Below are 17,090 nucleotides of genomic sequence, written 5' to 3'. Positions count from 1 at the left end.
GGTCTAGGTTAGTATGTTTCACTAGGGCCTCTTGTAGCCTCTCTGTGAAAGTGATGGGGTTTTCAAGAGGGCCTTGATCTATTAAGGCCATTGTATTATAGTTCACAGCCTTTGTTCTGCTAGCTTTTATCCCTTCTACCAGAGGAACATGTGGTTTCTTCCCCATATACCTCCCTGGGTATTGTAATCCTAATTGGAGTCAACCTGAGGAACTGTGATGGCTCCTACAGGGTAGCCACCCGGGTCAGTCATATGCATTGGATTTGCAAATTGTTGGGCCACCTCCATAATGGAATCACTTTCTCCCTTAGACAGAATTTGCCCTAGTATGACTGAGAAATCCCTCCAAGTGAGTTCAAATGTTAATCCCAGTTTACAGAACCCTTCGATGTATTTGTCAGGGTCCTCCATAAACTCCCATAGTTCTGTTGTAATTTGGCTCAGGCCTTACATAGTGAATGGAGTCTGGTTTCTAGTGGGTCAACTGGGGCTACTGACCTCTTGAAGGGGGCATGACCTAAGAGGGTGGTGTCCAGAGGATAGCCCTGGATATGGAGGGGCTCCGGGCCTGGGAGACTTGAATATAATGAGGTAGAAGGGGCAGTGGGGTTTGAGCCGTCATCTTTTGCTCCTCTGGGGCTTGAAACCAGGGTAAACCCAATAAGGAGTGTCCCGAACCAGCCAGAGGGGGCTGCCTGACTATGGCAGCTATCATCACTAGATCCATTTTACAAGCCCAACAAAGGTCAGGGTTGTTTCATAGGGCTATGAAGGCCTGTACATAGGAGATTTCTATCCATATTCCCTGCTGGCGGCAAAGTAAATCTAGTTGATAGATCATATTAAAATTTTGGTTTTCTGTCCAAGATTCCTGGTCTTGGAGCTTGTATTCAATTCAATCTGTGTTAGAGAAAAATATTAGCCTTTTCCTTTTTAGGGTTTTGGAGTCAAACTTTTCCCAGTTCTTGAGAATGCATCTGAGGGGCGTGTCCTGTGGTATGAAGATGCAGTTACCCATCTGTGAAGAGAGAATAGATGAGAAAAAAAGAAAAAAGAAAGCGTCTTCTCTTCCTATTATCCTGAATAGGACATCCCCTATTTGTCCTTAGGGTTCTGGAATGAGCTGATCTTACCATGTACCCTTAACTTCGGTACGCTCTTTTCACAGAGGAGATACCAGAGAGAACAGAGAGCCCTCTCCTGTTCATCCGTGGGGTTCCAGAATGAACTGGTCTTACCACGTACCCTTAACCTTGCCTTCATCTCTGTTATAATGATAATCTGTTAACCCAAGACCAGCCTTCATCTCTGTCGCTTGGGTCTCTTGTGCTGACGGCCTTGGGCCATCCTATATTCTTGCCTCCATGACCGTCCAGTGACTCTCACTTGGAGCATTCTTGCAACAAAATGATTATCCCTTTTCTCAGATTCCCATTTCCTTTGTTCTCTAACTAGACAAGAAGCTTGATTTTCAGCTAACTGCTGCAAGGGGGCTGAACTTCCCTCCCTTCAAATATGACCTTGAAGATTTTGATGAATATTGAGAAGGGCATGGAAGTGATTAGAGAAATGGAAGCTCCAGGAGGAAGTGGGAGGAAGCCAGAGGAATAATCATGGAAAGCCTTCTTATGCTTCCAAAAACAGCATCCCTTGGATTTGAGAGGGCAACATTTATTTGTCTTCTTAACATAAAGTAGTAACCTCTGGAGGACTTAGGGCTTGATGTAGGAACTCACAAATGGGAAAGGAAGAATTTCCCCTCCTCCCGAAGGGGTGCTAACTCAAAAAAAGCAAGTAAGTGGGGTCCTTAAAGGGCTAGAATGAGGCCCTATGTGGGTGGAAAACTACTTCAAAAGCCACCGGAAAACTCAGCCCTGGGCCGTAACAGGAACAAAAAGCATATGGTAAGTCATAAGGAGCTGACTGGGGATCCAATTAGTGTCTGTCCTGGCAGTGTGCCAACAGACAGAGGCAGGATTAGAGGTCATCTGAGCTGGTAAGGTAAAAGCTAGTGTTAAGTCTCTAGATATCCACAAGGGAGCCCATGTTTTTGCTGCTGCACAAATTCAGCAAGAGCTGAGGGTGTACAAATAACAGTTACATGGCATGCAAAGTGAAAGCAAAAGAGGCTGACTTGCCTCGAGGTGGACGGTCCGGAGGGTGTACAAGGCCATTTCAGAATACATACAGAGAAAACAGGAGAATAGGTGGTGTGGGTTTTTGGAAAAGAGCCAATTTGAGTTGAAAAAGCAGAGGAAACCCCAGACATTGCATGGTTTTAGGCTTTAGCCCTACCACTCTCATGAACCTCTTTTCTAGGAGAGCCACTGTGTCTCAGGTCAATGATCTTACCTGGGAAGGACTCCAAGGTCCTTCCTACCCCTGTGAGCTACCGTACCTCAGCAGGAGCTGAGAGATGAGCTTGGGGAACAGAGCCACTGTGGCCGAGAAGAATTGTTCTGGGGGTTGGTTAGTAAGCAGAAGAATGAAAAGAGCAAACGAAACTGTGTACAGGGGTTAAACACCTCCAGCCAAAGAAGTTGAGGCATAGAGATGTCTTACCACTGAGGAAGCATATTTGAGTCACGTGGCACCAAAGTATGTTAACATTAGGGAATGTATCCAAATCACAGCACCAAAGTATGTTACCGACAGCAAATCCATAGAGGTCTGCAGGAACCTCAATTCTTGCTTCTTCAGAAGAAAGAATTCAACCAAGGAGCATAAGGCAGAGTGAGAGACCAAGGCAAATTTTAGAGCAGGAGTGAAAGTTTATTTAAAAGTGTTAGAGCAGGAATGAAAGGAAGTAAAGTACACTTGGAAGAGGGCCAAGCAGACGACTTGAGAGATCAAGTGCACTGTTTGAGCTTTGACTCGGGATTTTATATGTTGTCATGTGTCCGGGGTCTTGCATCTCTCCTCCCCGGATTCTTCCCTTGGGGTGGGCACTCCGCATGCACAAAGGCCTGTCAGCATTTGGTAGGGGGCACATGTGCAGTGTGTTTACTGGAATTGTACGCATGCTCACTGGAGGCTTTCTTCCTTTACCAGTCCAAATGTTCCTAGAGGGTCATATACCAGTTAAACTCTGCCATTTTGCCTCTTAACTACACAGGCATGAGCCCGCTCGCCAACTCCTGAGATTTTATCAGGAAGCTGCTGATCACCAGTTTCTGATGTTTCTGTCTATTGGAAGACTGCCTTTCCGTGGCATCAGCTATGACCAATTATTATTTTAGAGAAACAGTTTAATAATCACCTGACCATCACCTGATGGTTGCCTGACATTCCTGGTGGTGGCATGGGGGTGGGGGATCCTCTCCTTCCCTGCTCATGTCTGGCTAGCTACCTGCTGTAACAGTGAGACATCAGTCAATATGCATAAGATGTACATTGGTTAGGTCTGGAAAGACGGGGCAGCTCAAAGCAGGGGAGGGGGCTTCCAGGTCATAGGTATATAAGAGACAAAAGGTTGCATTCTTTTGAGTCTCTGATTAGCCTTTTACTGAATACAAATTTACATGTGAGAGGAAGATAGAGGAATAGTCACTTAAGCTTTAGTCTGGCTTAGTGAAACAATAGGGCAGAGGAAGAAATCAGATATGCATTTGTCACACAGGAGTACAGGGATGACTTTGAGTTTTGTCTGTCCTTTGTCCACAAGGAATTTCCTTGTGGGCAAGTTGTGAGGGAGGTATGGGAGGTATGTAGTTTTTTTTGTGTTTTTTTTTTTTAAATTTTTGTAACTATCTTACTTAGGAATAAAATGGAGGTTGGTTTTCCTGGTGCAGTTCCTAGCTTGACTTCCCTTTGGCTTGGTGGTTTGGGGGTCCTGAGATTTATTTTCTTTTCACAGCTATATAATCATTGTGCACCTTACTACCCTCACTCAGTATTATACTTGGGAGAGTTAGTCATGATAATACATATAATACTAGCTCATTCATTTCCACTGTTGTTTAAGTGTACCAAAACCTTAGTGGGTTTTAAAAATTCATGTTAAATCCAAAAGAATATTTTTTGCAAAATTTGTAGCATTTTTTCTTATGGATTTAATATGAATTTTAAAAATCGCTTGAAAATTGTATTTAGATTTCTTTAATCATTATTTAGTTTTTTTCCATTATTCTAGAAACTATCTGGAGGGTAGATTTGAAGGGAATAAGGACTGGATTAGGAAAATCACTTACGAAACTATTACATTAGTGAAAATGAATGAAGATTAAAATCTGAACTAAAAATTCTGATGTATCACATGGGATAAGTTGGAAGTGATAAGAGGGAATAGCAAGTAATAATAGACTAAGGAAATTTGCATGTCACATGAAGAAATAAGCTATGATAAGGGGAAAATATAGTATTTTACCTTGAGAAAACAAATGGGGACTCTTGCTTTACCGGGTGTGTATGATTAAAGTTGAAGTGATATAAAGAAAGATAATTTGGTTCAGTAATAAACAGGAGAAAATAAGAAATGATATATATATAACTTCAATTTCATAAGTATGTATATCGTATTTTCTAGAGTTGCCACTAGAAAAATAGAAAAAGAGTTTATAAATACCATACTAACAGAGGGGATGAAAGAAGAGACAGGAGAAATTGAAAAGAAAGAAAAAAGAGAAGATAGAAAAAATAAAAACCAGGCCAGGCGCGGTGGCTCACGCCTGTAATCCCAGCACTTTGGGAGGCCGAGGCAGGCGTATCACCAAGTCAGGAGAGCAAGACTATCCTGGCTAAAATGGTGAAACCCCATCTCTACTAAAAATAGAAAAAATTAGCTGGGCATGGTGGCGGGCGCCTGTAATCCCAGCTACTCAGGAGGCTGAGGCAGGAGAATGTCATGAACCCGGGAGGCGGAGCTTGCGGTGAGCTGAGATCGTGCCACTGCACTCCAACCTGGATGACAGAGCAAGGCTCCGTCTCAAAAAAAAAAAAAAGAAAAGAAAAAAGAAAAAGCATAAAATAAGATACCGCATTTATCTCTATATATAGTGTATATCTCAATAATTACAATAAGTATAGATGGATTAAATGAAATAGTTAAAAGACAAAAGTCAGACTGGATTAAAAATATTTCAGTTACAGTCTCTGATTTATGTTCAATTTAAGATTTTTCAACTTTACAATGGGTTTATTAGGACGTAACCCTATCATTAAATTGCGGAGCATTTGTGTATGCTGTTTACAAGAAGTAGAGAAAGGTTGAAATTAAAAGATGAGAAAAGATATAGTAGGCAAATTTCAACAACAACAAAGCTGGTGTGGTATTATTAACATCAGACAAATAGACTGCAGGGGTTAGTTTTTAGAACAATGCTAGAACATTCTAAAACAGGAACCTAAATACAGGCCTTAGAGATGAAATTGAAAAGAAGGTAATAGTGTTTCCAAACAACTAATATGTTCAATGAGTGTTACCTGATTTGAAGAATAAAGGCAAAACTGAAAGTTTGGGAAAACAAATACTCATAGATTATATGGAATTTACAGTTTAACCAAGTATTTTCCTTCAGAGAGTCCAAAATTACTGGCTTTTTCTTTCCGTGTATACTGTCTATGATTGTTGACAACACATATAAAATTAAATGCATTTGTAAGTCCTTGCTCTTGTGTTTTCAGGAATTCAAAATGTCCTCAGCCTCTTTTGTGCAGTCCTCACAGAAAATAAGGTTCTCTTCCATTCTGCAAGTTTCCAGAGACTTAGCGATGCTTGTAGAGCCCTGGAATCTTTAATGTTTCCTCTTAAATATAGGTGAGGTTTTCATTTGTTAATTTTATTTATTCCTAAACTACATATCACTTATCATTGATAAGTCATAATGTTATGGCACAATGGTTTTGAACCACATAGGGATATTTTACAAAGTTATGCTGTTATATGAGTCATAGTTCTGATAAAATCTAGTCTAGAATTTGAGACTTTCCAAGTTGTCCATTACTGAATGTTGATTAGTGTAAAAATATTTAATTTGAATAGTATTGTCAGCAACTTTTAATTGTATTTTAACACAATTGGCATAAATGTCTAGTCAATGCTATTTGATATTAAAGAATTATTAATTTTTAGAAGTTATAATGATAGAGATTCTATTAATAAAAAGCTCTTATCTCTCTTAGATACCCACTGAAGTATTATATGGGTAAACAATATGACATCTGGTATTTGCTTGAAAATAATACAGTAGAGAGAAAAAAAGTGGGTAGAAATATATATGTAGCCGTGCACTGGTAATTCTCAAAGTTGACAATTACTGCAGGGCTTCGTTATAATTTTTTCCTCTGTTTTTTTATGGGATATGTTAAAATTTTTTTCCTAATAAAAACTAAAAAACAAAATAAAATCTAAACAGTGATGACTAATAGTGCTGTAACTAGAATATTATACCTCTAATATACTGTTTAATCAATTGATAATCATAACATCTGGGAAATTAGTTCATATAAACTAGATAAAATTTTAGACTCCAGAATTTCTTTAAAAAATTTTTTTTGGCCGGGCGCAGTGGCTAACACCTGTAATCCCAGCACTTTGGTAGGCCAAGGCGGGCGGATCACGAGGTCAAGAGATCCAGACCATCCTGGCTAACACGGTGAAACCCCGTCTCTACTAAAAAAAATAGAAAAAATTAGCCGGGCATGGTGGCAGGCGCCTGTAGTCCCAGCTACTGGGGAGGCTAAGGCAGGAGAATGGCGTGAACCCTGGAGGCGGAGCTTGCAGCGAGCCAAGATCGCACCACTACACTCCAGCCTGGGAGACAGCGTGAGACTCCATCTCAAAAAAAAAAAAAAATTTTTTTTAATTTAGGTGCTTTTCTTAACTTTTTGAATAAGATAATTATTGGCCCCCCCTTTTTTTGCCATTCTTATTGAATGCAAAAATCAAGTATAGAAAGTGGAATTTGAATGCTTGTTTTATATAGATAAATCATTGCCTCATACTGAGAGGGGAGGCCCTATCAGAGAGTCAGTGTTACTGTCTAATGTCAGGTTTCTATGTAAGGAAAAATGCTTTCAAACAGTATTAGAAGACCTAAAGAGACTGCTTGCCTAGAAGAAACGAAGGTTAAGGAAGGAAGGTTAAGATCGCACCACTACACTCCAGCCTGGGAGACAGCGTGAGACTCCATCTCAAAAAAAAAAAAAAATTTTTTTTAATTTAGGTGCTTTTCTTAACTTTTTGGATAAGATAATTATTGGCCCCCCCTTTTTTTGCCATTCTTATTGAATGCAAAAATCAAGTATAGAAAGTGGAATTTGAATGCTTGTTTTATATAGATAAATCATTGCCTCATACTGAGAGGGGAGGCCCTATCAGAGAGTCAGTGTTACTGTCTAATGTCAGGTTTCTATGTAAGGAAAAATGCTTTCAAACAGTATTAGAAGACCTAAAGAGACTGCTTGCCTAGAAGAAACGAAGGTTAAGGAAGCAGGCTTGGATTCCATTTACTTTATGTCTTATATCTGATTGTATCTTTCACATGAAGATTTTTAAATCATTTTTTCTAAAATTTTAGTATTAAAAAGCATGAAAACATTATTGATAATTTCTAAACATAGGTAATATAAAACTTAACACAGCATAAAGATGAAAGAAGATATGTTTATGTTAAAGAAAAATATATTTCACACATATTTTTATTATTTCCAGTTATCCTTATATCCCTATTCTCCCGGCTCAGCTACTGGAAGTTCTAAGTTCCCCAACACCTTTCATTATTGGAGTACATTCTGTCTTTAAAACTGATATCCATGAACTTGTAAGTATTCATCTTTAAAGTTTCCAGTTATTGAGTCCAGAAGTTTATCATATTTCTTTGGGTCCTATAACATTTCAACTAATCACTGTTTTCAGATCTGTAGCATTTCCAGTAGAAAAGATTGGATAGAAGAAAAATATCATTGAAAAGTCTGTATATTAATTTTGCCATATAGCAAGTATAGGAAGTTTTATAAAGGAATTTATTAATATTTTTAAATATCCCTCTTTTGGTACATTGTTTATCTTTATTATTCATCTTACATATGACAAAAGATAAAATTCTATTTATACTTTTGATATTAGTGCATAATTGATTTATATTTTGAAGTGAGTCGTGTCTTGATACCAAATTCCTGATAACTAACAAAGCAGAAAGCGTATGCAAAAGAGTGAAGAGTTTTAGTGGAACAGAAGTTTGGTATGAGCTTCCACGAAATTTTTGTATTCTTAATGCCATATGAATAGAAGAAGCAAAAGTATACTCTATATTCAAGCCAGTTCTGGAATAATTCATTTAGTTCTGTGTATCACACTTTATGAGGGACTGTAACAAAATAAAGCACATCAGTAAAGGACATCCAGGATTATCAAGTATTTAGAAACTATGTTCCGTAAGGGCCTAAGGAAATTTTCTCAGGTAATAATCTGATACTATTTGATAGGTAAAGGTAAGTATTTAAGTTACTGTCATAGAAGAAGGGTTGAGATTCATTTTTTGTAACTCTAAAAGGCTGAAATAAAATCAGTGGATGAAGTGGCTATAGAAACAGATTTCTGCCCAGTAAAAGTGTTTCCAACAATTAGAACTGCCTGGTTATAGAATGGATTTCCTTATGTGAGATGAGGAGTGTACTCTCAAGCACTGTAAGTAGAGTGTAAGGAAAAGATTACGTGACACTTTTCAGGGAGCCTGAGAAAAATTCTTTACTGTAAAGTTAGGCTGCATAGCATCTATGATCCACAGATCCCTAAGATTTTGTAATTCTACTTCTGTTTTAGTTTTAAATGCCAGCAAAGAAGTAATTATAGTTGTAACCAAATCAGAGGTGTCATTTAAACTAACAAAATATTATTTAACATTATAATTATAAGCAGGACTTTCATTCGTATAGTCATCATTCTTTCTAACTTTGTATGTTGATACTTAGTTCCTATTTAATTTTGGTATCACTGTATAAAAATATGTGTAAATCAATAAACATTTAATAAAACCTAATTAATACTAGTTAGAAGCATATCCACCTGGTTTGTACATAATTTTATTTCTGCTAAATATAAACAGTCACTGGAGGCCAGGCACGGTGGCCCACACCTGTAATCCTAGCACTTCGGGAGGCCAAGGCAGGCGGATCACCTGAGGTCAGGAGTTTGAGACCACCCTGGCCAACATGGAGAAACCCTGTCTCTACTAAAACTACAAAAAATTAGCTGGGTGTGGTGGTGCATGCCTGTAATCCCAGCTACTCAGGAGGGTGAGGCAGGAGAATCACTTGAACCTGGGAGGTGGAGGTTGCAGTGAGTCAAGATTGCACCACTATACTCCAGCCTGGGCGAGAGTAAGACTCCATCTCAAAAATAAATACATACATACATACATACATACATACATACAGTCACTGGAGGTAGGACAAACCAAGTGTTGCCAAATAAATAAAAACAGTCGTTGGAGGTAGGACAAACCAAGTGTTGCCAAATGCAAATTTCTTAAAATCGTAATGAATAAATTAGAATGAAGTATAATATTGTCAATATAACAACTTCACTCATCTTGGTTGTTTTCTCTTACACTTTTATGTAAGTTATTTTTAAATAGACTTTTGTAAAATGCTAAAGATCAGCTTTTTCTAAGTGGCTAAACAGCACCCTTTTGATGTATACTAATTGTTAATTCTTATAATAAATAATTTTTTTAGAATATTACTAAACTACTTGAATAAAGTGTCTCAAATGCAATCCTCTGTGCTTGCTGCAGCAGCATATATAGTAAAATCAGAACAAAATGCAATGGCTCAAACAAAATAAAGTGTTATCGAACACTCATGCAGCAGTCCATAGAGATGTTCCATTATGCCAGACCAGTTTGCTCTATGAAGTCACTCAAGATCCAAGTTTCCATCCTTCTTGTTTCTCCAACAGAATCCTCCCAGGCATTGTCATCATGTGTATGCTGAAGGCTGGTTTGCTGCCAGTTAATAATTTCAGTCTAAGGGAAAAGGAAAGACAGCATAGGAGAGCTTTACATATCCCCTGTCTTGAAGGACAGGAAAACACATGTCACTTCTCATGTTTTATTGGCAGAATCTTAGCCACATGCCACACCTAATTTCAAAGGAACCTGGGAAATACAGGGTACGTGGGAACTTGTTAGCCCAGAATTCTACTACTATGGACAAACAAGAGTCTCTTCCACATCTGATTCTTCTCGTTTTGAATTAGTCAAGGGAAAAATAATTTGCTTAACAACAAATGTATTTTGGTAATTATAGGTTAATTTTTTTATCTCTTTCAGTTAGATGTAATCATAGCAGATTTGGATGGAGGCACTATTAAAATTCCTGAATGTATTCACCTCTCTTCCCTCCCAGAACCACTTCTACATCAGACTCAATCAGCTCTTTCTTTGGTATGACATATTTTTGTAATAGTAACTTTCTCTTTATTTAAATCTGAAGCTAAGATAGCTAAAATTAAAAATGTTTATCAATGCAGTTTGTTACTTTAATTTAAAGAGATCTATATATTTGAAACATGAACATAATCTCATACAGTATTTAGAATTCTTCATTTACTAGGTAGTTATCTAAAGCATATATTTTGGATCCTAACTGAATATTTGTTCTACATTCCTTCCTTCATTCAGCATACAGGACCTAGTACTGTCCTAGGTATTGGAAATTCACCTTTGAAAACAAGGCTCTGCCTTGAAATCCCTGATTCCCCTAAGATCCCCCATTAGATGTTGGCTTCTCTTCTCTAACCTCCCTATTGGCATCTCATTCCTCTTTGGTACCTACAAAACACTGTAATATTGTCTTGCCAATACTTTAAGGTTATTACAGAAAGATGTGTCATATTGATACATAAAGTGTCCAACATTCATTCTTTTTTTTTGAGACGGAGTCTCGCTCTGTCGCCCAGGCTGGAGTGCAGTGGCACGATCTGGGCTCACTGCAAGCTCTGCCTCCTGGGTTCACACCATTCTCCTGCCTCAGCCTCCTGAGTAGCTGGGACTGCAGGCGCCCGCCACCACGCCCGGCTAATTTTTTGTATTTTTAATAGAGACAGGGTTTCACTGTGTTAGTCAGGATGGTCTCAATCTCCTGATCTCGTGATCCGCCCGCTTTGGCCTCCCAAAGTGCTGGGATTACAGGCGTGAGCCACCGCGCCCGGCCCAACATTCCATTCTTAATGCCATATGAATAGAAATACCAAAGAAGAAGTATATGCTACATTCAAGCCAAATAAAGCTTTAAAAAATCTTGTGGCTTGGGTTTTTCTCATTGAAACAAATTTAAATTTTTTTGCAGTTATTTTACCTTAGCCAAATTTTGAAAACAGTATTTTGTTTTACTGATAGCCTTTTAGGTGCTTATCATCAGAAAATTGAACTGTAGAAATTCTGCATTGCTTTTCAAGATATCACTAGAACTAAGGCCTTAATATTCTACTTTAAGAATATTTTATTCTGGGCTATTTAAAACATTTTTTCCCTCTTAAATAGAAACTTAGAAGCCTAGGATTACCAGGAGGGATTTTATTCTCAGAAAACTTTCAAATTTGTGTTAGTCTTTTTGTTATCATGGTGGTATCTATGAAATGGGAACAGTTAGAGAAGACTGACTTTTCCTTATATAATTTGTAATCTGAAATGCAAGATGTGATAGAGTGCAAAAGACACTAGTGTGGGATACAGGATACCTGAATTCCAGTCTGTCTTCTGCCACTTGGTATTATTGAGAATCACATTTTTATCTCTAGGCTGTCTTCTGGTCTTTACCTGTAGGGTGAATGTTTTTACAGAGATGACTAGGTGATTGTTTGCCAAAATGAAGCATGGTGATGATTTGGGGTAATATGTGGTCAACCTTTTTTATTTTAATAATTATGTTTTTATTATAATGTGTACTTAAAATAGCATATAGAACCTGTCATTGCTCAACTGTCATCTAAGAAAATACTGGGTTTAAGAAGGTGAGTTTGGCAGGGTGCGGTGGCTCACGCCTGTAATCCCAGCACTTTGGGAGGCCGAGGCAGGCAGATCACGAGGTCAGGAGTTCGAGACCAGCCTGTCCAACATGGTGAAACCCCCATCTCTACTAAAAATACAAAAATTAGCTGGGCGTGGTGGCGCACGCCTGTAATCCCAGCTACTCAGGAGGCTGAGGCAGGAGAATAGCATGAACCTGGGAGGCGGAGGTTGCAGTGAGCCAAGACTGCGCCACTGCACTCCAGCCTGGGTGACAGAGCTCGACTCCATCTCAAAAAACAAAATAAACAAAAAAAGAAGGTGAGTTGATTTAAAGACAATTTAAAGAAAAATATTAACTACATAATTGCATAGATGGTATATGGATATAGCAAAAGCTGAGAAGGTAGTATTTGAATGACTGAAGAAAGTTTAATGTTTCTAGAATTCCTACAGTGATTACATCTTATGTGTGGTTACTTACTAGTGATATGAATAGTTATTTAGGGGTTAAGTAGCAAAATTAACAAAGATTAAGATTGTACTTCTTAAGCCAATGGCTCCTGGTAAGGGTTCTGCTGCATACTCATATACCTAAACCTGCAACACCCGTGCCACCAAATTTGATCAATGTGTAAAATTCCTTTTTGGTAAAACTGAGTGTACATATTGTTATAGTTACTAAGCACAGTGGTGGATTAGATACTACTTAATGTACTGTGAATAAGAAATAGGAGCATAGGGCCGGGTGCGGTGGCTCATGCGTGTAATCCCAACACTTTGGAAGACTGAGGCGGGCGGATCATCTGAGGTCAGGAGTTCAAAACCAGCCTGACCAACATGGTGAAACCCCATCTCTACCAAAAAAAAAAAAAAAAAAGGCAAAAAAATAGCCGGGTGTGGTGGTGCACACCTGTAATCCCAGCTACTCAGGAGGTGAGACAGGAGGCTCACTTGAACCCAGGAGGCGGAGGTTGCAGTGAGCCGAGATCACGCCGTTGCACTCCAGCCTGGACAACAACAGCAAAACTCTGTCTCAGAATAAAAAAATAAAAAAGAAAAGAAAAAAAGGAATAGGAGCATAATGTATTGTCATACTAGACCAAAAAGAGACTAAATTTCATGGATGATTGGGAGCATCGACACACAGTATATAAGCTTTGTTTCATTCGTAAATAATTATAATCAAATGGCAACACTGTACTTAAACTGTGTAATATGGATTATTTTATAGACACTAAGATATTTTGTACTGTGGTAGTGATTGAGTGACTTGAACTGCCAATATTTTAGTGTTGCCTTTAAGTGTTGCTTTGAGTCTTTTGGTCTATTCTCAGCATAGCATCAAAAATCTTAGTAGTTGAAAATGATTCTGCAAGAAGAAAATTTGCTACATACTGATATAATTTCATCTTCTCTGTGCAAGTCCTACACAGGTCCTTCTTTCCCAGATGCTCCCCAACCTCCTTTGCTTCAAAGCCTAACTCAAATGTTACTTTGTTTTTTTGTTTAGTCTTCCCTAAGTTGAATTAATTATACATTTCATGTATTGCACTTTATATATTTTAGCACTTCTGTGACATAGTTTTATACTTTCACCTGTCTAGACTGCAAAGTTCAAAATCTTATTTTCTGTCTCCTCAGTAATTTTTTTTTTTTTTTTTTTTGGAGACAGAGTCTTGTTATAACTGTCGCCCAGGCTGGAGTGCAGTGGTGCGATCTCAGCTCACTGCAACCTCTGCCTCCCAGGGTCAAGCTGTTCTCCTGCCTCAGACTCCCAAGTAGCTGGGACTACAGGCATGTGCCACCATGCCTGGCTAATTTTTGTATTTTGAGTAGAGACAGGGTTTTACCATGTTGGCCAGGCTGGTTTCAAATTCCTGACCTGAAGTGATCCACCCACGTTGCCCTCCCAAAGTGTTGGGATTACAGGCGTGAGCCACTGCACCTGGCCTCTCCTCAGTAATTTTTAATTACACTTAGAAACATAAAAACAAGCAGCTGTTTTTAAAAATTCAACTATATAGACAAATAGCTCTGGCCTAGATTATTCCCTTACCAGAAATGACTACTATTTTATAGTTTAGTGTATTTTTTTCAGAACTTTTCATTTTCATATATATATATATATATATGTACATATATAGATTTAGGGTTTATTTTGTTTTATTTTCAAATAAATTAGGCCATACTATGTGTATTTTTCTAGAACATGTTTTCTTTTCTTTTTTTTTTTTTTGAGATGGAGTCTCGCTCTGTCGCCCAGGCTGGAGTGCAGTGGCGCAATCTCGGCTCACTGCAAGCTCCGCCTCCCGGGTTCACGCCATTCTTCTGCCTCAGCCTCCCGAGTAGCTGGGACTACAGGCGCCCACCACCACGCCCGGCTAATTTTTTTGTATTTTTAGTAGAGATGGGGTTTCACCGTGTTAGCCAGGATGGTCTCGATCTCCTGACCTCGTGATCTGCCCGCCTCAGCCTCCCAAAGTGCTGGGATTACAGGCGTGAGCCACCGCGCCCGGCCGAACATGTTTCAACTGAATATTTTGTCTTGGAGATCTTTCTACAATAGTACATATAGAACTACCCCAGCTAATTGAATTGTATTCATGGAGGGAATATATTATAATTCATATGCTGACATTTTCATCTTAATGTCTCAATAATAGATTTCATTCATATTATGATATTTTACATAACAAAACTTTTTTGCTTTAGATTTTACACCCAGATTTGGAAGTAGCAGATCATGCTTTTCCTCCTCCACGAACAGCTTTATCCCACTCAAAAATGCTGGTAAGAAGTTTAATATTTAAATTTAATGCTGTTAAAGAGAGCTGTATTTTTATTTATAGGGTTATTAAAGAAGCTAAGTGAAGTTAGAGTTAGATGGACAGCAGAGTAAAAAGTGCCCCAAATCAGAAATTAGGAGACTTGCCGCTGACTGTCCTTATGTCCTGCTCAAGGAGGAGCCACAGGGAAGTTCACTGGGCAAGAGGCCACTAGGGCTAAGACTGTTGCCCTGAGGAGGCATGAGTTAAGTGTAGGACAGAAAATCAGAGCCTAGATTATAGCCTGGAAAACTGTGCCAAGCATCAAATTGAAATGGCCAGACAAGGATTCAAAACAAAAGAGATGCTTACAAGAATGGATATAAAGAATGTTGGTTATAGGAGAGAATCAAGTTTGAAGAGTGTGTGGATGAAAATAGTTCCAATTAGAAGCCATAAAAGGTTACGTATATAACAGAGGCCCCTTTTTTATTTTGCTCAGTGCATTTCTTAGCAGTGGGCTTTGTAGCCAATAAGGAACCTCAGGGAGCTGAACACATATACTTAAGCATTCTTGACCTTCATTTCCTGATCAATTAAGTAAGGCATTGACTAACAGAATCTGTAAGTTTCCTTACAGTTCTAAACTGTGATTCCAATAAAAGCTGGATTAAATACAATCTTGAGAGTTTTTTCTTCTTATGTTTGGTTGTGACTGTAATTGTTTTGGTGGATATAAAAATCAAAGGACTTGGAATATATGCCCTTTTCACCTTTTTGACTCGATATTTCATTTGTTTTTAAAAAGTTAAATTACCTAACATTTCTTCTTATATTTTTAGGATAAAGAGGTGCGAGCCGTTTTCCTTAGATTATTTGCACAACTCTTCCAAGGATATAGATCCTGCCTGCAACTTATAAGAATTCATGCAGAGCCAGTAATACATTTCCACAAGGTAAGATAGAGTACTATATTGTATCTGTCCAAAAAATATATTCTAATTTAATAAAACTACTTGGTTTTTTTTCCTAGCCATTTATTTTGACCTTGATTTATCAAATGTGATTATTTAAAATCTCTGTGTGGTTAGATATCAGTTCTTAATAATAATATGGAACTCATGTAATATCTTAGAATATGTTAACTTTAAATCAATTTTTCTTTTAAAATTGAATGTTAATTTCTGATTTCTTCTCCTGACATGTAGACAGATTCATTTTTATTCTTTTCAATATATGTGGTATTTCAGAATAACTCTCTTTGAGAGAAATATATTTTATGACAGCACATATTTATACATGAAGGGATTTATATAGGCTTTGATCTTTTTATTGTATTTCTGTTTTGACCATTTGTCCATTACCAAGTGATAAATTCTTATTTCACATTTTCTTTTTTCACAGACAGCATTCTTGGGGCAGCGTGGTTTGGTCGAGAATGATTTCCTCACTAAAGTACTCAGTGGAATGGCATTTGCAGGTTTTGTTTCAGAAAGAGGTCCTCCTTATAGATCTTGTGATCTCTTTGATGAGGTATAGTTCTTATTAAATGAAGGCATTATTTATAGACATAATTAGACTAGTAGTTAAAAGTAAAAAGTAACATTTTCCATATTTATATAGTCAAATATAAATTAGGTATTAAATAATCCCAATGTTATTTATTATGCTCATCAAATCTCGATATTTTAATGTGGATTATAAAAATTACAAAAAATTATAAGATGCCTTGGAAATACATATAATTTTTGAACAACTGAATTTTAAATAATTGAACAATGTATACTACTCAGGTGATGAGTGCACTAAAATCTCAGAATTCGCCACTATGTAATTCATCCATGTAACCGAAAACCACTCATACTCCAAAAGCTACTCATATTTTAAAATATTACATTTTTTTAAATGGTTGTTTAAAATATTTTTGAAAATTTAACAGTGATTGTATAAATAGAAGTCTTATTTTTAAAGGCCCTAATACAGTAATTCTTTTGTCAGTGTTTTAGGGAGAAAGGTCTAATTTGAAGCTAAGATAGCTGAAATTACTTCAAACTGGAGTTACATTTAGTCTATCAGAATCATAGAGCCATAGTTTAAGTTTGTGGCATTCTCACTAATCAATTATCAACATTTCTCTACCTGTCTTAAATATATTAAATATATGGAAGACAAATTTTTGTCTCTATCTTCAAGGAATTAGCCATATAAAGGGAGAAATAGGGCAGATGTGACTCAAAATAAGGATGCTGTTTTGCATTTATTGTGCTCTTTTTTAAAAGCATCTTTCCTTTTATCATTTAACTCTATATTCACAGCAGCCCACTCTGGTGGATAGAACAAGAATATTATTCTCATTTCAAATTTTTGAAAGAGT

The 17,090-nt window shown here is 37.5% G+C and overlaps 1 protein-coding gene across 3 annotated transcripts in view; it reads left to right on the top strand.

Annotated features, from left to right (window-relative positions):
• SBF2 (SET binding factor 2) overlaps positions 1-17,090 on the top strand; it is a 528,888-nt gene that overhangs the window by 293,480 nt on the left and 218,318 nt on the right. For all 3 annotated transcript variants that reach the window (XM_063608381.1, XM_003818147.6, XM_055094099.3), the window contains exons 7-12: positions 5,623-5,755; positions 7,652-7,760; positions 10,272-10,385; positions 14,664-14,741; positions 15,559-15,672; positions 16,121-16,249. In XM_063608381.1, coding sequence (XP_063464451.1) covers positions 5,623-5,755; positions 7,652-7,760; positions 10,272-10,385; positions 14,664-14,741; positions 15,559-15,672; positions 16,121-16,249 — 677 coding nt within the window. The remainder of the gene's footprint in view (positions 1-5,622; positions 5,756-7,651; positions 7,761-10,271; positions 10,386-14,663; positions 14,742-15,558; positions 15,673-16,120; positions 16,250-17,090) is intronic.

This window comes from Pan paniscus, chromosome 9 (genome assembly GCF_029289425.2).
Source record: "Pan paniscus chromosome 9, NHGRI_mPanPan1-v2.0_pri, whole genome shotgun sequence".
Lineage (NCBI taxonomy): Eukaryota > Metazoa > Chordata > Mammalia > Primates > Hominidae > Pan > Pan paniscus.
This window is presented reverse-complemented; position numbering and strand designations above follow the sequence as displayed.